Raw genomic sequence first — 27,943 nt, forward strand, 5'->3', positions numbered from 1 at the left:
GTCAAGGAGATATTGTGCGTCCAGGAGCCACACGATTTGCTACAAACTACATTGCACTTGATAGCCTACAAAAAAAAAAAGTATGTTTAAAATCTCTATTCACATCTGATGAATGGGCTGAGCATGCTCTTAGTTGAACAAAAATGGGTAGAGAAATTGAAAGTACAGTTCTTAACCATCAATTTTGGGATAGAGTGGCAAAAGTTTGTAACATTTATGAGCCTATATATCGAGTATTGCATATAGTTGATAGTGAAGTGTGGCCAACATTAAGAGTTGTGTTTGAAGCAATAAGACTCATGAAAGAAACCATTGAAATAGGTGCAAAAAGTGCAAGATGGGTTCTCAAAGTCATCAATGACCGGTGGGAAAGAACCCTTGAACATCCTCTTCATGCAGAAGGTATAAAATATTTATAAATTTCAAGAAATTCCTATATCAAAATACTTATTACATATTTATATTTTACTTTATTTGATTGGCAGCTTATTTCTTAAATCCAAAATGTCAATACAAAGAAGGTGTTGGGGAAGATCCTTACTTTCTTGATGCAGTTCACAAAGTTTTTAACACCCTTAAGCCACATTCCTCGGGCCTAGATCAAATTGGAAATGAGGAATATTTTTAAAATAAAATAAGTTTTAATCCATGTTTAATTATTCAATAACAATATTTTTTTTAGATTATTATATTTAGAGATGCTAAAAGAAGCTTTGGAGAAGCAACTGCAAAAGCAGCTAGGGCAACTATGGCACCTGGTAAGTATTTTTATATAAATGTACAATACAAAGTTACAAACTTTAAGTACAATCTACTAAGTAGTAAATACTAACTTGTGTTCTTAAAACATCTTGCACAGCTGATTGGTGGATGATGTATGGATCAAGTGTTCCAATCCTAAGAAAGCTAGCATTGCGCATTTTGTCACAAACCGCATCTTCATCAGCTTGTAAACGAAATTGGAGCACATTTGCACTCATTCACACAAAGCAAAAAAATAGACTAGCCTACACCAGACATCAGCAGCTTGTTTTTGTTATTACAACACGAAACTTCAAATAAGAGATATGGAGGCCGAAATGGACAAAGTGGCTGAACAAGATCCCCTGGACCTTCTTGACATATCAGTTGAATTGGGTGATGAGGATGAGTATCCACTTTTTCAATGGGTTAGGCCATCTCATCTTGATGAACGAGACGGAAGTCCCCATCCACAAATGGTCAAGCATGCACAAGATGACTTTGGCATTGATGTTAATCAGGTAATGGTAGAAGAAGTAATATCTAGTAGTGATGATTCTTAAATGAATCTTGGATCTAGATATGGAACTTCATCCACTACGCCCTCTGGTGGTGATGATGATAATGACAATGATGATGCTAGTGGTGATGGATCTAACCCCGGCGGTAGCAGTGGACAAGGTGGTGATGGTGGGGACTATGGAGGAAATGAAGGATGGCAAGGTTATAGACCAGAAGTAGAATATACACGTCCTTCCCAACTAGAAGATGAGGGTCCACAAAGAGAAACATGTCCAGTTGATAGGCAGTACAGTCGTAGAAAAGGAAAAGGGAAGATGCATCAAATAGAAGAGGATACCTTTTCCCTTAGTATGGAATCTATGAGTATAGGAACAGAGCACGACTCTAATAGTTATGATGGTTATGAATCTACACAGATAAGCTCCTCACAATCTACATATGGAATCGTTTTCATATGCAAATAAGCAGGCACAACAATATGGAAATTGGCAACCACATGTCTATCGGTATGGACAAACAGGTCAAGAATATGGGTATGAGTATGAACAGTATGCAAATGCAAAACCATCCTATGGACATACACAACAAGTAGAACCTGCAAGAAGAAATTCTAGCACACGAAGATCTTCTGGCCGAGTAGAAACTGCCATGAACCAGATGGCTATGGAGGAGTATGAACAACACATGTACACTTATACTCAATATTTTGGAAATTATATGACATGAAGTGATTATTGTAAACAATATACGTCATCTCAAAATCCTAATGACAAGGATAGGAGAGATGACTTTGAGCCACCAAGAATGTCCATGTTGTATTAGATCATTAAATGTATAATTTTATTGAAAATGTAGTTGTTTAAATCATAATTTGTTGCCTTAAATCTTAAAGGAATAACTTCAAAACTTTATAATCATTTGAATGTTCTTCAGTTCATAGTTTGTTTCGCGATATGCAGTTTAATATCCTACACACTAGAAACTTATCATATATGCATTTTTTTTAATGTATTTTGATACCATATTAAGCAAAATCATCTATTCTAATATTTCCTAAAGTTCTATTGTATATTTCCATCATTTACTATAAATTTCCGTAATTTCTTTAAATCGAAATTGAAATCTAAATTTCCATCGAAATTTCCGTAAATTGAGACCATTAAAATCAAAATTTAAGTCCTTGGTGATAAGTATATGCACTTTTTAAAATTGCTCCCAAATAGTGGCTAAATCAAGTTCGGTCTTCTCCACAACCACACGCCAGTTTAGGGGCCAATTGGTATCACAGTGAAAAATTATCAAAACAAAAACCAAAAATGAAAAGTAAAAACCATAAACAAAAACTAGTGACCTATTTAGTTAATATTTTCGAACTTAAATAAAATTTATCCAAATTTGCAATATTTATCTAATTTTCTGTTTATACCAAGAGAGTTGTTATTTACGGCTTCTAGGGATATTTTTGTACTATAACATTTTAGGGTTTATTTAGGTAAATTAGCTTTTGCAAGTTCATTTAATATTTAGGGGTACTTCTGTGATGGAATCTATACTTGTTTGGCCTTTAGAAGACAAGTGGTATTAAGAAGGTGGGACATGCAAAATTAGAGTTGGCTTCTCTTGAAATCCTACAAGTTGGTATAGATAGGAGCCTTCAGCCACTTTTCTATAAGGTTTTTTTAGGCATTGAGCTCACCCCTAGAGTAGCTAGATTTTGAAAATTTGGAGGCTTGAGTTAAAAGACTAAGAAAATAATCATACGAAAGATGACTGGCTCTAGGTGACTTGTTTTAGAACAACATGCATAGAAAAAAGAAATCTTTATAAGTTAGTAATTGGCAACAAAGTTGCAAAAATCTTATGGCTGAAGTAGTGGTGGAAAAATTGAAGTTTGAAGTGGTGGAACACCCACAACTGTATCGCATTCTTTGGTCTAATAAAGAAAAGGAAGAATTCGTGATAACAAGATGCATGACTGAGTTTTCAATTGGAATCTCTTGTAAAGAATCTGTTTGGTGTGAAGTAGTACCGATGCAAACATGCCATATTCTACTTGGTCGTCCTTGGCAAAGAAATCAAAGTGTTATCCATGATGAGCACGTCAAAACCTACTCTTTCTATGTCAAAAATGGTGACAATAAGAAGCTAGTTTTAAAGCCTGTGAAATATGTTGATGAGACAAACAAGGAGAAGATGAAATGGAGGCCATTAGTTTTGATAAAAGAAATCAACATGTCACTTAAAATGAGAAGGGCGTGATGGAATTTGCAGATGTCCCCAGAACTGAAAAATCAAGTTATTGCACATGAAGCTCTTGGTACATTTACTCAACCTAATCATATGAGTGGTCTTACAATAAAAGAAAATTGTAGAACTAATGTTGGCCCCACTCCCATGAATGATTGCTGCAATAATAAGGCTATTGATGATCAGCATATTCTACATGGAAATGATAAGAATGCTACTACCAAAGCCAAATCAAGAGTAAGACACCAACAAAAACAAGTTCTGGAGTCCAAGAAATGCTACTACAAAAGCCAAATCAAGAGTAAGACACCATCAAAAACAAGTTCTGGAGTCCAAGAATGCTGGAAATGTGGTGGATGTTCTAGCTCAAGGGAAATATTTTCACACAAGCCAAAAAGAATTGGTTGATCACCATTGCAAGTTTAGAAAGGATAAATTGAAGACTTGTGCTACCAACTGCAGTCATAAAGATGAATTTCAAACTAGGAAAATTTAAAAATGGTTACCTGCAAAGGAGAAGATGTGGCAAAAAAGGCAATTGAGGTGCAAGAAATTAAAATAGAAAATGATAATCACTTCAGATCTCTAGTCATGTGGAACGGAAAGCCTGACCATCAAAAGTCCTAGTTAAGAAAGTAGGAGCTTATGCTGAGTGATGTCAAGATGTGTGAACCAACTCTACAAGGAAGCTACCAATCAACATAGGTGGTTCAAGGAGTATCAGGTTGGTGACAGGGCGATGATTTCCTTCAAAAAAGAGAGATTTTTTTCTTTACCACAAGTTGAAAAGCCAGAAGATTGGGCCATGCAGAGTTCGCACAGATTTGTTGAGAATGCCTTTGAAGTAGAACTCACTCGTGGCATAGATATACCACAAATCTTTAATGTGATGTGGCTGACTTGTACCCATTCCATGGTCATATAGAAGGTTTTAAGCGCAAGAACTCCACCAAAGTCACTTCTAGCAAGGAAGAAAAATTGAGGCTGCCATACATGTGCGAGAGGGGAAGACTAGGGCAGGAATTTATTTTCGATTCTAGGGTAAACTGGACTGGCAAACCTGATTATGAGAATCATGGATCAGTGAGGAGGAGTTCATAAAGATTGACCCTGAAATGCATTGGGAAGCCAAGATGACAACTTGCACGGAGGCGAGTCCTTTCTAAGAAGGGGGGAATGATGCAAATCGGCAATCTTTATTTAAAAATATATTAAGTGTTACTATTTATGAGTGCTAGGGGTATTTCTACAATTTAGGAATGTTAGGGTTTATTTTGGTAAATAAGTTTTTGAGGGTCAAATTTTAATATTCCGGGTTACTTTTGTGATGGGATCTATTTTTGTTGGGTCTTTAGAAGATACGTGGTTTTAGAGGGGGTTATGTGCAACATTGGAGTTGGCTTCTCTTGGAAACCTTGGGGTTGGTATAAATAGGAGCATTCAGCCACTTCTCCAGAAGCTGTTTTTTGGCATTTATCTTTGAGAAGATTTCTCTCAAGAGCTCAGCCCCATACCAGCTAGGGTTTGAAGATTTGGAGGCTTGGGTTTTAAGGATTCAACCCTACAGTGCCTACTAGTACCTCCACTGCTAAAGGTGTGAGAGGCTAGCAGAAAGCCACTGTTATGGTTCTGAAACAGTGCCAAAACAGATATTAATCTGAGGATTATCTTGCTGTGGCGCCTAGAAATTGCTTCATTTTCTGTTTTGCCTAGAAACAACAGTCATCTCTTCATCATTTTAAGGATTCATTAGTTATTGGAATAAAAAAAATTTTCTAAAACACTATTCTGAAATCTCAATATTTATTTGTGAATTTAGTCCTTTATTCCTACACCTATTTGCATCAAAACTAAAAACTTGATTGAACAAATGCTCATTTTTTTACCTTGAATCAAATCACAATTAAAAACATGATTAAAATAAAAAAAATAAAAAAAAGAGTACTTACAATATTATAACAAAAAATAGATATTATTAAGATTAATTTCTGTGATTATTATGATCACGTTAACTGGCAGACAACGTAACCAAACCTATCGAATGGGACTTAGAACTTGGTTTGTTGTTGTTGCTATTTACTCAACTATTATACTTTGTAGTGCTACAAGAACAATCTTATTCTACCCACCAATTGAAAATTAGTAAAACTTATTCTTTTTTCACATTTTTAGAAATTTTTTGCATATCTTTATCTTACTATTTTAAATTCACAAGGACATATTACTTGAATTTTAATAAAAATTCATATATAAAATGAAAGATTTAATCCACAAAAGTTAATTTTAGATATTAGAGTAGTGCGAAAACATGTCTTGCCAAAACAACTGAAAACCCACAAAATCCAATTTTTAGTTTTTTTGAAAAATAGCTGAAAACAAACAATAGTAATGAAAAAAATAGCTGCAATGCAAACAAACGTGTTGTCATAATTTGTTTCTTCACTACACAACAAGAAGAAAACAAAATGATACCAAATATCCCTTTAGCTTTCATTTTGAACCTTACATGGGCAAGCTTCCTCCTACATACTATGTGCTACTTCTAGAACAATTTGTACTCAAATTAAGAATACTCAACCACATATTTTTGTGGTTCTAGAAATTTAATGCCTGACTCTTGGTTGGCTTGAGTTTTTTGACATAATGATTTTGCTTTTTGCTGTTGCTGTTTTCTCCTTTTCAGTGGGGTTGGCACCCAAGCTTGGGTTGACACGTGCTTGCGCTTTCATACCGCTTGTTGAGCCACAATGAAAATACATATCTTTTGGAGGCATGTAGTCTCCCCCCAAGAGGAAAAAGAATGACTTTAAGAGTCACCTTTTGGCCAGACTATGCACCTCCAAGGTCATACCTTTTTCTAAATATAAAATAAAAAAAAAAATTAATAATATTGAAAGCAAAATAAAAAAATTCCAAGAAAATTTCCTGAAGGCCCTAAATTATGAAACACCACCTTATTTTCAACCCAAAGAAAATTTTTCCTTCAAAATCATGTTGAAAATCACATAGATTTTGATGCTCACGTGATCATAATTACCCCAAAGTGCCTTCGATGCCCAACTAGCAAAATGAAGGCAGCCAAAATAAGAAGTGCTCAAAATTTCCAGGCATAATTAACCAAAAAAATATATTGAAAAAAGTAAAGAAAAAAAGACGAACCACAAAGGATGTTGCAAAATAGAGGGAGACAATTGAAATAACGAAGTGATATTCCCAGATTAATGCCAAAATTCTTATGTAAAGAAACAACCAGCAAGGGCTTATATGTTAAGAAAGCCATCAGACCTCAAGGTGTCTAGAAATTATTTGGGGATTTTCGTCCAACAAGAAGAGTTCCCCTAATTCTATGAATTTTTCTAGATTTCTCATTTCTAGAATATCATTCAAAAAAAATTTGGATTGTCTAGTATTCCACCCATTAATAACCCAAGATTCTAGACTTTTAGTAAATGCGAGAGAGATCCGCCAGGGTAAAAATACTATAGATACTAGAGAGACAAGATATAAAATGTGAATGAATGCTTTGTTTTTTGCCATTTTTTTCATCTGTGAAAATATTAAAAAGGCACTGACAATCTAATCATTTTCAGCAATATAAGTCACAGGCTGCAAGAAGTCAATAAATTAAACAAAGAAATTGCTACAGAAGGATAGGAGAGGATTTTAAACAAGTACCTGTTGATCATCATCATTCTCTGCATGTGCTATCCCAAGTAATCTCCAACCTTCTGCATTCTCAGGGTTTTTCAAAACTTCAGCCTCTAAAGCAAGCACTGCTTCACTCAATAAGCCTTTGCGAAACAGCTCCTGGCCTTCTTTCAAGGGAGTTGGATGGCCAACATAAGGATTCATATCAGAAAAGGCATAGACCCCCCTTGAACTATTTGACTTCTGCTTGGCAGCAACTTGTTCACTTAGATACCTATATGTGTCCATAGTAGTTAATAGCCATGCATGTATATGAATCTGTGTGTGTGTGCGCGCGCACACGCATGTTAGAGAGAGAGTGAGTGAGAGAGACATTCAGTCAATTTTAGGATTTTTGATTTGTAAAAATAAAATTCATGTCAATGAAAAATAAGAAATCAAACATATATTTGTTAGGTTATAAGAACTAGAGGAAAAAATCGAGAAGGTAGATGGCAAACAATGCAGTAAATGAGGACACAGTTGTGTTCAGCACAACACTTTATGCCACAAAATAAAGAGATGATTAGGCAAGTCAGCAACCCCCAATACCTTTGGTGCAGTATGAGCTTGAGGCCTACAGCTTAAAATCATCATGATTGTAATTTTTTAGCTTATTGGGAAGTTTCACAATTTTATTGTTTTCCAAAATTTTCTTATTTTTGTAGCAATTTTTAAAGTAGTATTTTATTAGGTAATAATCGAGTAGACTATACGATTTTATTCATTAAGAAAGTAGTATCTTAAAATTATTCATCTTCCCTAATTTTATTCACTTGATTCCCAAGCATATTAAACCTATAACTATACCATAAAGTTGTTAGTGCAAGCTGTTGGAATTTTAGAGTTCCACCCTTTGCATGTGAGGTCATCGATCCAATGTCAATTAGTATTGTAGTGCAGAGCTCAGGCTATTGCTGCACCATTCCCACATCATCATCAAGCCCAACATTTGCAAACAGCACCACGGCTGGCGGTGCATACTTCCACCAGCACACAACCCCTTAGCTAGTAGCCAAGACCCAATCCTGGTCTCATGCATTCATCAACAACCTGGGGTTGCCGTTTTGCTCCACCCCTCAAACCCTTTTTTTAACTGATACCCATCTTACCAGAGCATCAGAGCCTCACACCCCTTAGCTGATTGCCATGATCCAGCCTTGGTCTCATGTTTTCATCAACAACCATGAGTTACTATTTTGTTCCACCATTAAAACCCTTTCTTTCACTGATGTATGCCTTACTAGAGCCTCATGCCACCTGCGTTTCATCCTTCTTCCTTATTGAAGAAAGGACATATTCCCACTCACTCTTGCATCATCATAGCCAACCAAACATCTACAATCTTGTCATCTTTCCCATAGACGACCAAGCCATTGTTCTCTTCTTCAAAGGAGAAGCCAACTCAGATCTTCCCTACATATTTTCACCACCAAGCACCAGCCTACAGCCTCGCACCTCAAGCAGGCCTCCCCTATAACTACCCTTTGGACCTCGGACCTCGGACCTCAGCCGCATTGGAGAAGGGCAACACAAACACTATTGCTGTAGTCCTTTGCTACAGTTCTTTTTGTCAAATAAGTCCATGAATTGTCACCACAACCCTCGCCATGAGAACACAATTATAGATCCATGACATGAATATTTGATTATCAACAACTAGCTCCGCCTTCTTGCTATTGCCAGATTCCACTTTTTTGCTGCAACTGAACCCAAGAAACACTTTGATATCCCTCTCTGTAATTGCAGGTACTGGTTGCCCCTTGCCAACTGATTGAGAAGCCCTAATCTCCCTTCTGCTCATAGCCTGATCAAAATAATCAGATTTAAGTTGTTAGAAAGGAATAGATTAGTAATTGGGTGGTCTGTATGAGGGTATTTATGTCCTCCAGTTTTTTAGTTATTTATATAATGACAGCTGATCTGGAGAGCTGAATGCCTTTCCCAAGTCTAGCAATCACTCATCTTTCTCCACTCTATGATATGCCTCTCCTTCATTCTCTCTACCATGTAACTTTCCCTAACACTAGTTTTTTTTTCTTCAATCAAATCAGATTTTCAAGTTCACAACACAGTATCAAGGCCAACTTTGATCCTCCATGCTCAATTTTTTTAAATGTTCACGAGTGCTGTTCTTCACTGCCATTCACACACTATTCATCACTACTGTTCACAGTTCATGTTCATCTCTAGAATTGATAGTCGTTGCCTCAAATAATTCTTTCAGTTAGTCCATCACTGCTATTTATTTGAAGTGGCCTTTGACAATTTAATCCAATGCTTCCTCTTTAATCTGGGACTTATCACTACAATTAACATTTTTTTTCCCAAATGGATCATTCTATCCTTTAAGGCTCCCCGGCCATCAGATTGTACCATCTCATAACCTTGAGGCAAAATATTGGGCTCAAGCGCGAGTTTCAAACGATGGGCTTGACTAATAGGAAGGGAAGGGTAACCCACAGTATTACTAGAGCCCTTTATTTCCCAAAAGCTGACCCAAGTGCTGCAGTATGATGCTTAAGAACCCTAAACCTATTATCATCCCCCTCCTTTTGCAAGCACTAGCAGCCCCAAAATTTTCTAAACCACCAACTGTCATCGCTCCAATACGCATGAGTTTCAAGCCTCCATAGTAGCACTATTGCCCGACTTTTCACTGTCTGAGTAGTTCCTGTTATAACATTAAATTGGAAGAACTAAATGCAACAATAGGTCTATCCCGGTATTTATAATATGTATTGAATACATAACAATGACCACAATACCCTCACTAACTAGTTACAAGCATGGGAAATAATACCAAATAACCACTAACCAACAATACTCCCGTCCCAAGTTGGAGCACAGATATCACACACCCCTAGCTTGTTACAAATTGATTTAACCTGAGCTGTTGAGCACCTCCTAAAAAGCACTAGTAAACAGATAAGCGAGTTGGGGATCAGACTTCATATGAGTGAGTTTCAACGAGCTTCTGCACAACTTTCAACCAGACAAAATGACAATCAACTTTAATATGCTTCACTCTCTCATGGAAAACTGGATTGGAGGCAACCTAAATAGCAGCCTGATTATTACATATCAACTCCATAGGCTGTGACTATGGGAAACCAAGTTCTTCAAACATGTTCTTCAGCATAACCAGCTTTGAACTTGTTCTTCAGCCAAACCAGCTGACATGTAGCGTGTGCCATGGCCCTATAGTCAAACTAGCACTCAAGCCACAATAGTTTGTTTCTTACTCTTCCAAATACTAGATTACCAACAACAAAAACACAATATCCTATTGTGAATCTCATGTTAGATGAAAATAAGAGGACTTAAATGTCGATTGAAACATCGAACATTCACATTTCGAAGGGTATCAAATGGAAATTCACTTTCACATCCATTTTTCAAAATTTTCAACCCAAATTTAAGAATTTTATAAATTGATCAAAATTTTGAAAATTCTAGTAATTCTATATTGTAGCTCAGACTTTGACCCAAAATTGGAAGAAAAAAAAAAAAGAAGGAATTTTTAAGCCCTAAATCAACCATGCCTCATCTTCTTCCTCAGAACTCCAAAGAAACCCTAGCAAGCGGCAATTCCTTGCCCTCTTCAAGCTTCAAACCCAACAACTCCTTGCTCTCTGTCCCTTGCAACCATAGTAGGTAGTGAACAAAAGGAGGGGGGGCATCTTCAGGCTTGAAGCCCTGCAACTCCTTGCTCCCAGCATGAGCCAAGCTTGTTCAAGGCATTACGCTTGCCTATGACCGCTTGTCTCATGCGTTGGGGATGGGTTTCCATCATGTAAATACTAGTGTAGGTTTATTTTCTACTTGTTGTTTCTCTATATGCCAAATAAGGCAGTATGACTCCTTGGTCACTTTGATGTTTCCTAGTGTCAAGATGAGAATTGCATGTAAAGCTCACTAGCTATTGTCAACGTGTTTAGCATATTTGCCTCCCTCGCAAAACACACAATGTTAACAGAGGTGTTGTTAATGAATTACACTGCTTCAATGTTTACCGCTTGCTTGCCACTGCTTTCATAATTGCTTACTGCTTCCGCTGATATTTGATTGAATGATAATGAAAATTTTTCGTGGATGAATTGTGGTAAACGATAGGCTGGCTAAATAAGCAAGAGTGCTTTAGCTAGCACCACACGGTCCTTTCACAAGTGTGAAAATAGTCGCCCCGTGACACCTGGTATCAGAGCTCAGTTAGTTGCAACATTAATTCAGTTACCTTCATTGTGGGATTGGGGAAGCTTTGGTACATGACCATGGCACCAACCAATGCAGATAGAATCAGCGTGCTAGAAGTACAGGTTGAGACAACAGCCAACAATGTGGCCGTAGAGGTGGCCCAACTGAGGGGACTTGTTGATGAAGTGATGGAATCACAAAAGCATCAAGCAAGTTTGATAGGTGAAATGTCAGAGGACTTTCACCATACTTTGAAAACTTTGCAATCGCGTATAGCTGATCTAGATGCAAAGATCAATTTGATTGTTCTTGCTATGGGAAACTTTGATACTCAGGAAGTTAGCAAGACCAAGGTACCAAAACCCAAGACGTATGGGGGTGCCTGTGATGCCAAGGAGTTGGAGAACTTCTTGTTTGATATGGAGTAGTACTTTCAAGTAGTGAGGACGACCTCAGAACAAGTGAAAGTGGATACTGCAACCATGTACTTGGTTGGTGACGCCAAATTGTGGTGGCGTAGCAAGTACAATGAAATTGAAAATGGACGTTGTGTAGTGGATAGTTGGGCAGACTTGAAGAGAGAGCTCAAGGCCTAATTCTTTCACAAGAACGTTGAGTATAATTCTAGGAAAAAGCTGAGAGACCTCAAGCATACTGGGTCAATTAGGGAATACGTAAAACAATTTTCTGCTTTGATGTTGGATATTCGGGACATGTCTAAAAACGATAAGCTATTTTATTTTCTTGAGGGGTTGAAATCGTGGGCAAGAACAGAACTTCATAGGCAAAGAGTTCAAGACTTGTCCACCGCACAAGCTGCCATGGAACGCTTGACTGACTACGCTGGTGATAACACCACTTCGTCCAAGGAGTTTGGCGAAGGGGGAAACAGTGGAAAGTCTTTCAAGAAGGGCAAACCCAAAAGTGGGGGAGCTGACTATAAGGTATCAACCTCAAAGGAAGCTTCATCATCTCGAGGGTTCAACACACCCAATAGAAAGGTAAAATTTCACGCTTCTTATGTCGAGGCCCTCACAAAGTTAGTGAGTGCCCACACAAGGAAGCACTCAATGCCTTACAAGCTTCCACTTCGGACAGGTAGTGGAAAGCAATGGGGAAGAGGATGATACCCCGAGGGTGGGTGCAATGTGTCGGGTGAGCGCCTCAGAAAAGCAAGCGAAGACACCAAAAGTTACATAAGCAAAAGGACTGATATTTGTGGACTTGGGGATCAATGGGAAGAGCACCCGCACTATGGTGGATACCAGGGTTACTCATAGTTTTGTTTTGCAGCCAGAAGCATAGAGACTCAACATATCCTTGGAGAAGGATATAGGACGCATGAAAGCAGTTAATTCTGTAGCCCAACCTACTCTAGGAGTAGCCAAGCAAGTGACTATGAAGCTTGGACAGTGGGAAGGTCATGCGAATTTCACAACAGTGCCATTGGATGACTTTCTAGTCATTTTGGGAATAGAATTCCTGAGGGGAACAAAGGCAGTGTTGATGCCTTCTGCTGGTTCCCTATGTCTAATGGGAGATCACATATACAAATCATCGCAACGAAAGGATACGATGGGAAGTTCCTTTCAGCCATACAACTCAAGAAGGGATTAAGAAAGTGTGAGCAAACACGTTGAGCCACGGTGGTGGTAGATGAAGAAGTAGGCCAAGAGCTGGTGCCTACGACCATCCAAGTGGTGTTAGATGAGTATAAGGAGGTGATGCCGGATAAGCTACCTCATAACTTGCCTCCACGACTGGGTGTGGAACATGAGATCCAGTTGTAGCTAGGAGTGAGACCACTTGCTTAAGGGCCATTTCGGACAGCGTCTCCATGGCTATCAGAGCGGAGGAAACAACTTGATAAGTTGTTGGAAGCGGGATATGTTCGCCCTTCCAAAGCACCATTCGGAGCATTGGTGTTGTTTCAGAGGAAACATGAAGAGAATCTACGAAAGGTGTTTGATAGGCTGAGGGGGAACAGTCTGTATGTGAAGAAAGAGAAGTGTTCTTTTGCTCAGCGGAGCATCAAATTCCTTGGTTATGAGATTGAGCAAGGACAGGTAAGGGCGATTCAAGAATGGAAGATCCCCACGACAGTGAAGGAGTTGCGTTCCTTTCTTGGCCTTGGCAAGGAAGTTCATAGAGGGGTATTCACAGAGAATGACTCCGATGACAGAACTACTGAAGCAGAGGTATTATTGGCCACACATGCGTGATGATGTGGTTGATTACACCCGGACTTATCTCACTTGCCAACCAGACAAGGTGGAGCAGAAGAAGAGTGCAGGGCTACTGGAGCCCCTACCAGTGCCATCCAAACCGTGGGAAAGTCTCACTGGACTTCATCACCAACCTGCCCAGAGTGGGAGATGCAGGGTCTATACTTGTGGTTATAGATAGGTTTTCGAAATATGGTACATTCATAGCTGCACCAAAGTACTGTTCAGTAGAGGAGACGACACAATTGTTTTTTAAGAAACTTATGAAATATTGGGGTGTTCCCCAAGACATTGTTAGTGATCGAGACTCAAGATTCACCGACAACTTTTGGACAGAACTTTTCAAAATCCTCAGTTCACAACTTGAAATCTCTTTGAGTTACCGTCGACGGACAGACGGAAAGACAAAGAGATTCAATGGGCAACAGGAAGAGTACTTTCACCATTTCATCAACGATAACCAGAAGAATTGGGTGCAACTACTTGATGTGGCTCAGTTATGTTTCAATGCCCAAAGGAGTTCAACAACCAACAAAAGCCCTTTTGAGCTTGTTACAGGCCAACAGCTGTTGTTACCTCACACAATGGGCAAGTCGTATAGGGGAAAAAGTCTCAGGGAGTACATCTTCACCATAAATAGGAGATAGAATGCAGAGATTGGCCTAGCGTATCTAGAGAAAGCTTCTAAGTAGATGAAGAAGTGGGCAGATTAGGGGAGAAGACCGCATGTTGGAAATGTGCACATATTTTGAGTGGAACACATGCACCGGAAAAGCATTGTGAAGTGAAGAACAAAAGAGAAGTTTGCAAGATGAAAACCAGCAGCGGTGTGGTCGATAGTTTCAGAACTGAGGGGTAACCGTCGAAGGTTTGGTGCAAGTTATGATTTTTGAATTTGGGGATCAGTAGATTGGGGGGATCAGAGGATTTTCCTCCGTGGATTGCTACAAGGATGATTTAGATAGGATCTAAGGTTCCTAAATGCTTAAGGTTTGTATATAATCACATTTTGTAACCCTAGTTGTAAGCTTGACACTATTGATAGTGAAAATCAATTGCTGCACCCGTGGACATAGGCAAATTGCCAAACCACATAAATCTTGTGTCTTTGATTATTGCTTTCATTGATTCTCATTGCTGAGTGATTGCTTCTTTCGTATTGCTCATCATTAAGTAATTGGATTTCTTGTTTTGTGTTTGATTCGTGAATTTGTGCGAGGCTTCCGCTGCACATTTGCGAACAAAAATTGGTATCAGAGCTACCGGTTCACACTGGCTGGGGTCTCTACAATGAAGTTCGATGTTAATAAGTTCGATGGAACGGGGAATTTCAGACTTTGACAAAGAAGGGTGAAAGACTTGCTAATGCAGCAAGGTTGCTGAATTCCCTACTGACATCTCTTGTATATGAGAACCTAGTTACGACGCTGACTTGGGGGAAAGAAACCCTGGAGTTGGAGGACATCACAAGTGCATTGCTGGGGTTCCATCAGAGGCAAAAGGCCAGCAATGAGGGTTCACATGGTGAAGGGCTCGTGGCGAATGGCAATCATGATCGCGGGAGTAGCAACTTCCAAGGTAGATTGAGCAACCATAGAGCTCGATCCAAATCTGAGAAGAGGAAGGACGTCAGGTGTTTTAAGTGCAGGAAAAAGGGGCACATAAACCCAAGTGTCCGGAAAGGAAGAACGGGGTTGCCGAAACCAAAGAAGGTTCGTCAAACATGGAGAATTTAGTAGAAGAAGACTTTGGCAGCAGTGACAGTGATATGCTCTCGGTTTCATCTGGGTCGGATGAGTTCACAGATTCTTGAATCTTGGACTCCACGATTTTCTTATCATATGATGCCTGATAAGGACTGGTTCACTACGTACAGATTGGTAAATTCTGGTTTAATTCTGATGGAGAACGATGCTACGTGCAAAGTGATCGGGATGGGGAATATCATAATCAAGATGTACGATGGTGTGGAGAGGATGTTATGTGATATGAGGCACATACCGGAGTTGAGGAAGAATCTGGTTTCGTTAGGCACCTTGGATTGTAACGGGTTTAGTTACAAATCTGAAGGTGGAGTAATGAAGGTGAGCAAGGGCGTTCTGACCGTGATGAAGGGGAAGAGAGTGTCGGGTAGCATATACACACTGCTGGGTACAACGGTTATAGGTGGAGCTACTGCCGCAGAGTCTAAATCTGACAATACCGTTTTGTGGCATATGCGTTTAGGGCATATGGGTGAGCATGGAATGAAGGAACTTCACAAGAAAAATCTTCTAAAGGGGGTCAAATCATGTAAACTGGAGTTCTACAAGTACTGTGCACATGGGAAGAAGAATAGGGTTCAGTTCATGATAGCCACGCACAAGATAGAAGGAATGTTAGACTACATTCATTCGGACGTTTGGGGACCAGTGAGAGTGGCATCACAAAGGGGACATGTGTATTTCATGAGCTTCATCGATGATTACTCATGGAAGGTCTAAGTTTATTCATACGGCACAAGTCGAAGACGTTTGCCAAGTTTAAACTATGGAAAACTAAGGTGGAAAATCAGACCGAGAGAGAAATCAAGTTCATTGGGACAGACAATGGAACTAAGTAAACAAACTCAAGTTTCAGAGAGTTCTACGAGCAGCATGGCATAAGGAGGCATTTTACAGTATGCCGGACACCGCAACAAAATGGTGTGGTGGAAAAGATGAACCAAACCCTAGCTGAAAGGGCTCGGTGTCTCAGGTTGCATGCTGGACTCACTATGAATTTTTGTGCCGAGACAGTTAGTATGACTTGTTTCTTAAACAGATCACCAAGGGCATCACAAGATGGGAAAGTTGCTAAGAGATGTGGTTCAGTAACACAAGGTAGACTACTTCAGATTTAGAGTATTTGGGTGTCCAGCCTATGCGCACATTTGTGGTGAGGAGAGATCTAAGCTTGAGGCGAAGTCTAGACAGTGCATCTTTATGGGATATCAGAAAGGCATGAAAGGGTTCAAGTTGTGGGATCCAGTGGTAAACAAGTTAGCGATCAGTAGGGACATGATTTTCAATGAGAAACCATGTTGCGGCATACTCAAGAGGAAATAGAAAAACCGGTGTCAGAAAATCGCAACAACAACAAGCATGCAATTCAGGTGGAGTTTGAGACTCAGGGCAAAAATTCAGGGAGTCCTATCCCAAGAGATCAATCGGCGATGCAAGTGGAGTCAGAAACTCAAGGTGGAGATGACGGTGTTCAAGAAACAGGTAGTTCAAGCTTAGATGACCAGCAGTCGTGTCACAGTATAGTTGTAGATAGACTCAAACGCATCGTTAGGCCACTCCCTAGGTACGGTTTTGACGATCTGGTGTCTTATGCGCTTATCACTAGCAGTGGGGATCCTACTACCTTTTAGGAGGCCATGCACAGCCAGAAGAAGGATGGTTGGATGGGCGCAATGGTGGAGGAGATGGAATCGTTGCATAAGAACCAAACGTGGGACTTGGTGGAGCTTCCAGCTCGGAAGCGAGCGATTGGATGCAAGTGGGTATACAGGAAAAAAGAAGCAGTTTCAGAAAAGGAAAGAGAGAAGTACAAGGCTCGCTTGGTAGCAAAGGGATACTCGCAAAGGAAGGGAGTAGATTATGATGAAATCTTCTCCCTTGTAGTCAGGCACACTTCCATCAGAGTAGTGTTGGGGCTGGTGGCATAACATGATATGCATCTAGAGCAGATGGACGTAAAGACGACGTTCCTCCATGGTGATCTGAAGGAACTGATTTACATGAAACAACCAAAAAGGTTTAGCCAACTTGGATAGGAACACTTAGTCTGCAAACTGAATAAGTCACTGTACGAGCTGAAGCAGTCTCCGAGGAAGTGGTACAAGAGGTTTGACGCCTATATGACCCCTATTGGCTATAGGAGGTATGAGTACGATTGCTACATCCATGTGAGGAGTTTGAGGACGAGTCTCTCATATTTCTATTGCTATATGTTGATGATATGTTGATTGCTGCTAAAGAAATGACCGAGGTGAATCGGTTGAAGACTCTGTTGGGAATAAAGTTTGACATGAAAGATTTGGGTGCAGCCAAGAGGATACTTAGCATGGAGATTCGCAGGGACAGAGCTCTGGGAGACTATGCTTATCCTAGGGCGTCTATGTGGAGAAGGTGCTAGAGAGGTTTAGCATGACTAATGGTAATCCGATGAGCACACCGTTGGCGAGTCATTTCAGGCTGTCTACCGCCCAATGTCCAAATACAAACGATGACGTTCATGATATGTAGAAGGTCCCCTATGCCAGTGCAATGGGGTGTCTGATGTATGTCATGGTGTGTATAAGGCCAGACCTAGAACATACTGTCAGCATGGTGAGCAAGTTCTTTTCGAATTCCAATAGACAGCATTGGGATGAGGTCAAGTGGATTTTTAAGTACTTGAGGGGTACAACCGAATATGGCATCATGTTCAATAGACAACAGAGTGATCCGTCAGTGGTAGGGTATGTGGATGCTGACTACGCAAGAGACTTGGATGACAAGAGGTCTACCACAGGGTACGTATTTACCCTTGTGGAAGGACCTATTTGTTGGAGGTCTATGGTGCAGTCGCTTGTAGCTTTATCTATTACTGAGTCGGAGTACATGGCAGTGGCTAAGGCTACCAAGCAAGCGTTGTGGCTTACTAGTCCCTCAGCAAATGATGATGTTGGTTGTTTCTCTCCTCCTAATGGTAACATGATACTCCTAGAAGTGGTGAATCTGATGATTGTGGCGGTGGTAAGGTGGTGGTGGTGGTTTTTGTGAAGGTGAGCAAGTTCATCCAAGCCATGACTTTGATCAAGATTACATATTTGCATCTTTATCCAATAACTTTGATATAGGTGATTTGCCTCCACCTCCTACGGGATTTCCTTGTTGTTCACAATATAGGCATGGCCATGGGGGTAGTGGAAGTAGAAGCGATGCTAGTGGGGCAAGTAGTAGTTGTCAAAAACAAAGTACTAGTAGACATGAACATAAAACATACAAGGACCCCCGTCACGTTGGTGTTGGACAAAGTTTTGCAGATTTCGGCATTTGGAGAGTAATATTCTTGCAACACTAATAGTGAGAAGAGCTAGAGGACCTATAATCCATATGGGACATATAAGCATCTTCCACATCCACAATATTATCCTTCACGACCCCCACAACCCCACACTATTACCCACCTCCACCCTATTATTCAATTCCTGGTTATCCATATCCTACATATGCTCACCCTACTATTCTCGCCCACTATCCATATCCATACCCTTATCCACCACCACCATCCCACCTAGGCACCCACAATTCCATGAAGGAAATGAGTCAAGCCAACAATCAATTCCCTCATCTCAGACTTCTCAATATTCCTCTTCATCATCTAAACAATATTGAGAGCAAACTAGAGATGCTTATAATATTGGTTCCTTTTATTACTTATTTGAAGTAGTTGGAAGTGTCCATAGTAGCACCTCCCATACTCATGGTGATGATAGAGATGCAAGTTATGAGGATCCTCCATATCATTCTATATGGGGGTGACTTGGGAGTTGGACTTGGAACTTGGAAGCTCGAGGTGCGATTCAGGGGGAAAGAAGGAAAACATTTGCACTTGAGAGTAGGGGCTAGAGTGACTAGTGAGACATTCTTTATGTTTTTATGTGATTGTACCATGTTTTATGTGCTACTTGGTTTATGTCTACATGTTTATGTATTTTCTATCATATGAAATATGAAACTTGAATGGTTGAACTACGGTTCGAAGTACGGAGCAATGAATTATGAGCAATAAACTTGTTATGATGTTTGTTTTTTCGTTGTATTATGATATCTTACCCATATAATCAAATATAATAATGAAAACTAGCCAATGTAGGGATTTTTTCATCAAAAGTGACTTGGAAACCAAGTTGACACGCAATAGTTGTGATATATGTTTCATGTAAGTTGATTAAAATTTACTAAAATTCATTTAAAACATTAGTGTTTAAGGACATGGGGTCAAACACTTGAATATATGTGTTTTCCACAAGTATGCTAATGCAAACAATAAATTCACAAACGCAGGGAATGTTACCCGTTACATAAAACCGCAATGGCTGTTATTGTAACACTGCAAAAGTTATTGCTAGCCATTACTATTATTTTAAACCATGAACGTACTTCCCTTGTGACAAGAGAGTCTCCATGAGATCCAAATACTTCTACACCCAAGAAGCATTTCAATGAAATGTAGAGGTCATCATTACCAGTACCCACAATATCATCTACATAATCATCAAAATCCTATCGGCGATGATTTATTGCACATTGTTGAAGGCTAAATTCAAGTTTGATTGCACTAAACCTACCAAACCCTGCTCTAGGAGATTGCTTCAAACCATATAAGAATTTTTTAAATAAGGCACCAACGTTGATGACTCCTCTTGACCCACAAATGCAAGTGATTTATCCACATACACCACCTCCTATAGATCACCATGTAGGAAGGCGTTTTTCACATCTAACAAATGCAAAGGCCAATGACAAGTCGTAGCTAAACTAATGAACAAAGTTTGGGAACTGAAGAAAATGTAATAGAAAAATCCAAACCATACGCATGTATTAGAATATCGTGTAGCAACAAGGTAGGCCAGAACCATCATGACTGACCTTCATGTTATACACCCAAAAAAAGGCAACAACAGACCTAATGCGGAAAAAAATATCAATATCTTGTAATGCACACGTCTTCAGAAATTTCCGTCCTTCGCCGAAAATGGTACAATGCTTCAGAGGCAAACTAAGGTTAAGCACCCAATAGGTAGAGTTTTAACAAAATGGTTGCAGCAACGTGCAAACCACATATCCAATACCTCAACTAGGATGGCAATCCAAACATATTTTTGGTCTAGATTTTGTCGTTTTAGGTTCTACGAAGTCACCACTAACCTATAATATCCTTGGTGCAGTTAGATCCCCTAATTTATTACACTACAATTTCAATGATCTTCTAACTACACCTAAGTCCAAGGATCATGTAGCCACAGTCTACACAATCAGGTCAAGTTTGAGAGTACAATTATGTATGGGAAAGTACTAGCGCTCCTATATACCCATAAATGTACCTAATTAGCCTAGGATTAACTTCAAATTATAAACCAACCAAGATATAGCACTTTCCTTGCTACTCATTTACTGTCCTTTATAGTATTGGCAGCCTTGGACGTATAAATACTATCCTCACCTTGAAATTCCCAAAAGCATGCACAAACATAACTTCCAAAATCCACCGTTGGATTAATTTTATTGTACAACAACAACAACAAAACCAAGCCTTAGTCCCACTAAGTGGGGTCAGTTATATGAATCCTTTTCCGCCAATTTATGCGATCATGGACAATTTCTTTTGATAGATTCAAGGATATTAAATCCTTCCTCACTATCTCCTCCCAAGTTATTTTAGGTCCACCCCTACCCCTTTTACTGCCCCCCACAGTAACTAAGTTACTCTTCCTCCCAGGTGCACTATAAGGCCTACATTGCAAGTGTCCATACCATCTGAGTCGTCCCTCCCTTATCTTATCTTCTATAGGAGCAACACCTAACTTACCACGAATATGTTCATTCTTTAATTTATCTTTCAATGTTTTACCACTCATCCATCTAAGCATTCTCATCTCAGTAACTTTTACTTTTTGGATATTATGTTTCTTCGTCGCCCAACATTCCAATCCATATAGCATAGCTGGTCCTATAGCTGTCCTATAAAATTTCCCTTTCAATTTTAAGGGTATTCTACGATCACATAGAACACTTGAAGCACTTCTCCATTTTACCCAACCTGCTTTAACTTTATGCATTACATCATCTTCAATTTCTCCTTCAGCTTGCATAATAGATCCAAGGTATCGAAATCTACAAGTGCTATTTATTTCATCATCATCAAGTTTAACTTTATCTCCAATATTCCTCCTATCATTACTAAAATTACATTTCATATATTCTGTTTTATTTCTACTTATCCTAAAGCCTCTAGATTCCAAAGCTTCTCTCCATAATTCTAACTCAGCCTCTACTCCGTCCCTAGTTTCGTCAATTAATACAATATCATCTGCAAACAACATACACCATGGAACCCCCTTTTGAATACTTTTAGTCAATTGGTCCATCACTAAAGCAAAAAGATAAGGACTCAAAGCAAATCCTTGACGTACACCTATGGTAATTGGAAATACTCTAGTTTCTCCATCTATAGTCCTTACACTAGTCATTACTCCATTGTACATATCCTTAATGACATCGGTATACCTAATACTTACACCTTTTTTTTCTAAAACCCACCATAGAACTTCCCTAGGTATCCTATCATATGCTTTCTCAAGGTCAATAAATATCATATGCAAGTCCCTCTTCTTTTCCCTAAACTTTTCCATTAATCTTCTTAAAAGATAAATAGCTTCTGAGGTAGATCTCCCAAGCATAAAATCAAATTGATTTTCTCAGATCTTCGTTTCTAACCTTAATCTTTGTTCAACTACTCTTTCTCATAGTTTCATCGTATGACTCATCAGTTTAATTCCACGATAGTTATTACAATTTTGAATATCTCCTTTATTTTTGTATATCGATATTAAAGTGTTTTTACTCCATTTATCTGGCATTTTCTTAGTTTTTACAATTGTATTAAATAAATTAGTTAACCATATAATTCCGTTATCACCCAAGCATTTCCAAACTTCAATTGGGATGTTATCTGGTCCCATAGCTTTCCCATTTTTCATCTTTTTTAGTGCAAACTTAATTCGTTAACTCTAATTTTGCGAATAAATCTCATATTTTTAGTCTTTTCCTCATTTGACAATTCTAAGTTTAAGCCTTCTATTTGGTTTTCGTTAAACAACTTATTAAAGTAACTTCGCCATCTTTCTTTAATATCTTCGTCCTTAACCAAGACAATATCATCCTCACTTTTTATACATTTTACATTTCCTAAGTCCTTGCTCTTCCTTTCTCTACCATTAGCAAGTTTAAATATATCTCTTTCCCCTTGTTTTGTACCTAATCTATCATACAAATTATTAAATGATCTATACTTAGCTTTACTAGCGACCCTTTTTGCATCTTTTCTTGCCTGCTTATATTTTTCAAAGTTATCTCTGTTTCTACATTTTTGCCACGTTTTATACCAAATTCTTTTTGTCTTTATGATTTTTTGTACATCTTTATCCCACCACCAACTTTCTTTGTTATTCGAGAATCTTCCCCTTGATTCACCTAAAATCTTTTTTGCTATCTTTTTAAACAGAGCTAACTAATCTATTCCAAAGAGTATATGTATCTATCCCATCCTCTAAGGTCCAATCCCCATCTTTGATCATTTTATTTTTAAATTTTATTATATTTTCTCCTTTTAGGTTCCACCATCTAGTTCTCCTACACTAGTTTATTTTATCATTTTTCTTCCATTTTTTAATACATATATCTAACACTAAAACTCTATGTTATGTGATAAGGCTTTCACCTGGAATAACTTTACAATCCTTGCATGATAAACGATCTACCCTCCTAGTTAAAAAAAAAATATTTGACTTCTATTTTGTCCACTTTTGAAGGTTATTAAGCTTTCTTCTCTCTTCTTAAAGCAAGTATTCATTATACTAAAATCATATGACATAGCAAAGTCTAAGATCATCTCCCCAGACTCATTTTTGTCCCCATATCCATATCCTCTATGTATCCTCTCATAATTTTTATTATCTCTTCCAACATGTCCATTTAGATCTCCTACTATAAATATTTTCTCAGTCCCTGGTATGTCTTGTATAATACTATCCATATCTTCCCAAAATTGTCTCTTAAGATTTTTTGCTAAGCCTACTTGAGGAGCATAAGCACTAATGATATTTATTATCTCTTGTCCTAATACCATCTTGATTTTTATAATTCTATCCCTTACTCTAGTTACATCCACAATGCATCTTTTAAGTTTTTGTCTATAATAATGTCTACTCCATTGTTATGTTTTGCTTTTCTAGTGTACCAAAGTTTAAATCCTGATTTATCGATTTCTCTAGCTTTCTCCCCCACCCACTTAGTTTCTTGAAGGCAAATTATATTAATTCTTCTTCTAATCATTGTATCCACAATTTTCATGGTTTTACCCGTAAGTGTCCCTATATTCCAAGTTGCAAATCTAATCCTAGTTTCCTGAACTAACATCTTTACTTGCCCACATCCAGAATGATGCAGGAACCCTAGCATATTTGACACCGTACCCGGGCGCCGACATGACGTGTCGCTTCGGGGCGACGACCTAGCCCACCCTTGCCCACTTTTCACTACACCCGGGTGATTAAAGTGCAACGCGTCGCTCGTAGGGACGCCCAAGCAAATATTCGATAAGGATTCATATCATAGTGATCTGACAAATTTTACGATAGCTGTCAACTACCTAATGCAACCCTCCTCCTTAACCCGAACTTGGGACCAGCTGTGTGTGAAAAAATTAGGACATTAAGTGCATCACAAGCGGAGTTTTAATTTTATTATGTGTTTCTCAATTTATTTAAATTAACCAACCGTTGACTATTGAGTGGCCTCACACAAGACAGAGACCACTCTCAACTCAAGATATCTCGAAGCCATGTACGAACACTATTCTGGTCCATCATCAAAGCCATGCACAAAGATTCTCCAAGACAAAGACCACCCTCAACCGTTGAATGTTTAGTTCCTCCCACAAACCCATTTCAAAGTGTTATAATACTCACTAATGGACCCACCTTTTTGGTCATATTTGAAAAACTCTTCATATAGGTCAAAAATACGTTTGATTTCTATCTTGAGAGAAGTTTTCACGAAGATCATCACATAAAGCCTTCGCTGTTTTATGAAACATCATGTTGACATCAATTCATGACTCCATGCTATTCCACAAACACACAAGCAATATATCATTCTCTTTCATCTAACCTTCATAATCCTTGAAGTCTAGAGACGGAGGAGAATGCAACAAATTCTTGGACCCCCCTTTCATGTTAATATACACGCACACCGCCTGAGCCCACAAGTAGTTCGAGAACCCAACCAATTTCATGGCTGTGATCTGAACATTAACAGTATCAGCCAAAGCTCTCTCTGGAGAGGACATCAAAACCATCCCCTATACACTATGATCAGCTCACATCAGTATTTGGAATGAATAATGCAGTAAATATGGAGAATCAGGCAGCATGCACAAGCACAATGGGCACTAAATAAACTACATTGTAGCACAGTAGCTGCAGGAACTGTTGCTGACAGCAACTAAAAGAAGGTGCAAAGTCATTAAACACCAATCAAAACCAGCAGCAACTAAAACAAGATTGCGAGCAAGAGTCCAATCATGAATATTTAAAAATAGAACAGCTTCATTATGCCAATACGAGCCAGAATAGCAGAGCAGCACGGGCAGCATACCCGCAACGGAGCATAACTGCTTCACATCAGCGAACCACCAAAAACAGACATCATCTATCAAGGATACTGCAAAGCCAAACCACAATGAAAAAGTGTCCCCAAGTGACTGACAAACCAACCAGAAAATCAGATTTGAGAATTAATTAGGTGAAACAAAAAACAGAGTTTCTGAAGAAACAGCTGCAATAAATCAGATTTAGAGGTGATTAATGCTCTAATACCATGTTGCAAAGTTAAAGATGGATAAGAAAAGAAGAAATGATGATAAGAAGATAAGAAAAGAAGAAGAAAGCAGGAGAAAAGAATGAGGCGGCAGTTTCTAGAGACTTACAGCTCCAGTTCTGCACTCTTATATTTTAATAACAATAAAGGTCTTATGGACAAAAATACCGCCACTCACACAACCTAATTGCTGAGAGATAGATAGGATTTCTTTGATGAGAGATAGATAGGAGTTCTTTGAGGTGGGTAGGGGTCCTCTGAATTGTTTTTCGAAAGACACATGATTGGACAATGGTGTTCTATCCACATTTTTCCCCGTCGCCTCCGATCGAGCTCAGTGCAAAATATTGTTATTTCCTTCTTTTCTGGCAATTTGAGTAGTCCTGTGGCTTCTTGGTATCCCCATTTCAGTAATGATAGGGATTTGGTGGATGGCATTTTATTGATGAGGGAGCAAGATGTGAGTACAGCAGCACTCCAAAAAACTTTGGGGACATTCATTTGATATAATAATGTACGAGTGACTTCAAGAATATGTTTGTTTTTCCGCTCTGCAACTCCATTTTATTGTGGAGTGTGGGCAGAAGAGGACCGATGGATCAGACTAGAATTAATCATATAGGTAGTGAATTGGGTGCTAAAGTCCGCCTTAGCATTATCACTACGAAGTATCCTAAGTGGCATATTAAATTGAGTCTCTATTTGAGAAGAAAAGGCACAAAAGATATTAAACAACTCATAATGGTCTTTCATTAAATATAACCAAGTCATCCTGGAGTAGTCATCAACAGATGTAACAAAGTACCAAAACCCTAACTTTGATGTGACACGACTAAGACCCCAAATATCATAACGGACTAGCATGAAAGGATTAAAAACCAGTTTGTCGACCCAGCAAGCAAAAGGGAACACAATGATATTAACCTACTGTCAACTTCTTCGAGGACAGATGACCAAGGAGACAATGGGTTTGAAGTGGTGTAGCTGTGGCTGTGCAGGCAATGGGAGGAGAAAACGACTCAAAGTAGTAAAGCCCATGAGCCTCACGTCCTATTGCAATTGTCGTTCTCGTCTTCAGACCCTAAATAACCACAAAATCAGGAAAGAAAGTGACAAAACAATTTAGCGACATTGTAAGCTTACTAATTGACATGAGATTGAAAGGGGATTTAAAAATGTACAAAACATAAGAAAGAGAGATGGAAGGAGTAGGATTTACTGTTCCTATGCTCTTAGCAATAATGGACCCATCAACAAGGGTAACTTAAGGTAGACTTTTAGGATACTGGAAGGCAGAAAAGAAGTTGGCTGCACCTGTTATATAGTCAGTGGCACTAGAATCAATAACCCAAGGTCTAGTGGGAAAGATACCAGATGACATATAGACTGTAGGATTACCTTTCAGGGCAAAAGATGCAATGTGATAAGATGCCTAGTGATTACTGAGGGAACCATTACTTTTGCGATTTGCAAACTCCATCACAACACTCACAAACTTAGACCAATGATAACAAGATTAATTGTTGGAACAATTGGAACAACCACCAAAAAGGTGAGCCGGCATGAACGAATCACAAATAAATCAGTACGAAGCTGCCAAAGACCAAGAAACTCAGACGCAACCCCAAGAAACCAACACACAGCACTGGCAAATTTGGAGAGGACTACCATGGAAAAATCACCTACAAACTTATATTACACTGCCGCAGCCTCACAAAAACAGCTTCTGAACACTACAAGAAACCAACACATAGCACTGGAACAATTGAAGAGGTGAACCACCAAAACTACCATGGACAAATCACCAACAAATTTATATAAACTGCCACAGCCTCAAAAAACTTCTTATGAACACTACTACTGCTCCAAGAGAGTCACCACTCACCAATGACCTTTACTAACACCGAACAACAACTGAATTACCATGAGTGCATGGTCACAACAAAGACTGGATCTTTGAGGAAAATACATGCCCAGCAGCTTGATATTTTGGTATATGGAAGATATTAGAACATTGAATGAAAAAAAAACAGTAACTCCCACTTTTTCAGACCCAATAAACTCAACAACCATTGATAAACTGCTTCACGAAGCATCAAACAGCCACTCCTTGGGTGCCGCACATAAGCAATTAAAAAAGGTGAGATTTTTGGAAAAAAAAACATCACAAAACACTCAATCAACATGTTAATTGAAGGATTGGATCACTGCTGGATCACCTTCAACCGGCGCGTGGGGACAGCCCTGGCAGCCTTCAACCGGCGCGTGGGGCACTTCCTAGAGATGGGATTTCAGGAGGGGGGGGGGGGCGCAGACCCACAGTGTCTTTGGGTGACTATGGTGTTGTTATTGCAAAATCTATAGTAAATTTTGTGTTCTTGAACTGGCAATGTCGCCTAGGAAATTTCCAGCAATTGGTCTGACTTTCAGCTGCTGCTGGCTGTTTTCTAGGGCTATAATGTTGCTGGAAATTCTTCTATAATGGTAGACATGCAGCGGATTTAGAGTTTTAGGCTTCAGTTTTGTAACAAAAAGGGTTTAGATTACAGAATCATGCTCTGATACCACGTTGAATAATTGGGTAAAATGGAAGGCCTAACTTCAACGATAGGTCTCTCCCTCTATTTATAATATATGTCAAGTACAACACCA

At 39.0% G+C, this 27,943-nt stretch overlaps 1 protein-coding gene across 8 annotated transcripts in view; it reads right to left on the minus strand.

The window, feature by feature from the left end:
• Positions 1 to 27,943, minus strand: part of LOC131168533 (peroxisome biogenesis protein 5) — a 110,339-nt gene that overhangs the window by 33,896 nt on the left and 48,500 nt on the right. For all 8 annotated transcript variants that reach the window (XM_058128038.1, XM_058128086.1, XM_058128047.1 and 5 more), the window contains exon 9: positions 7,186 to 7,432. In XM_058128038.1, coding sequence (XP_057984021.1) covers positions 7,186 to 7,432 — 247 coding nt within the window. The remainder of the gene's footprint in view (positions 1 to 7,185; positions 7,433 to 27,943) is intronic.

The sequence above is a fragment of the Malania oleifera genome, chromosome 1, assembly GCF_029873635.1.
Source record: "Malania oleifera isolate guangnan ecotype guangnan chromosome 1, ASM2987363v1, whole genome shotgun sequence".
Classification (NCBI taxonomy): Eukaryota; Viridiplantae; Streptophyta; class Magnoliopsida; order Santalales; family Ximeniaceae; genus Malania; species Malania oleifera.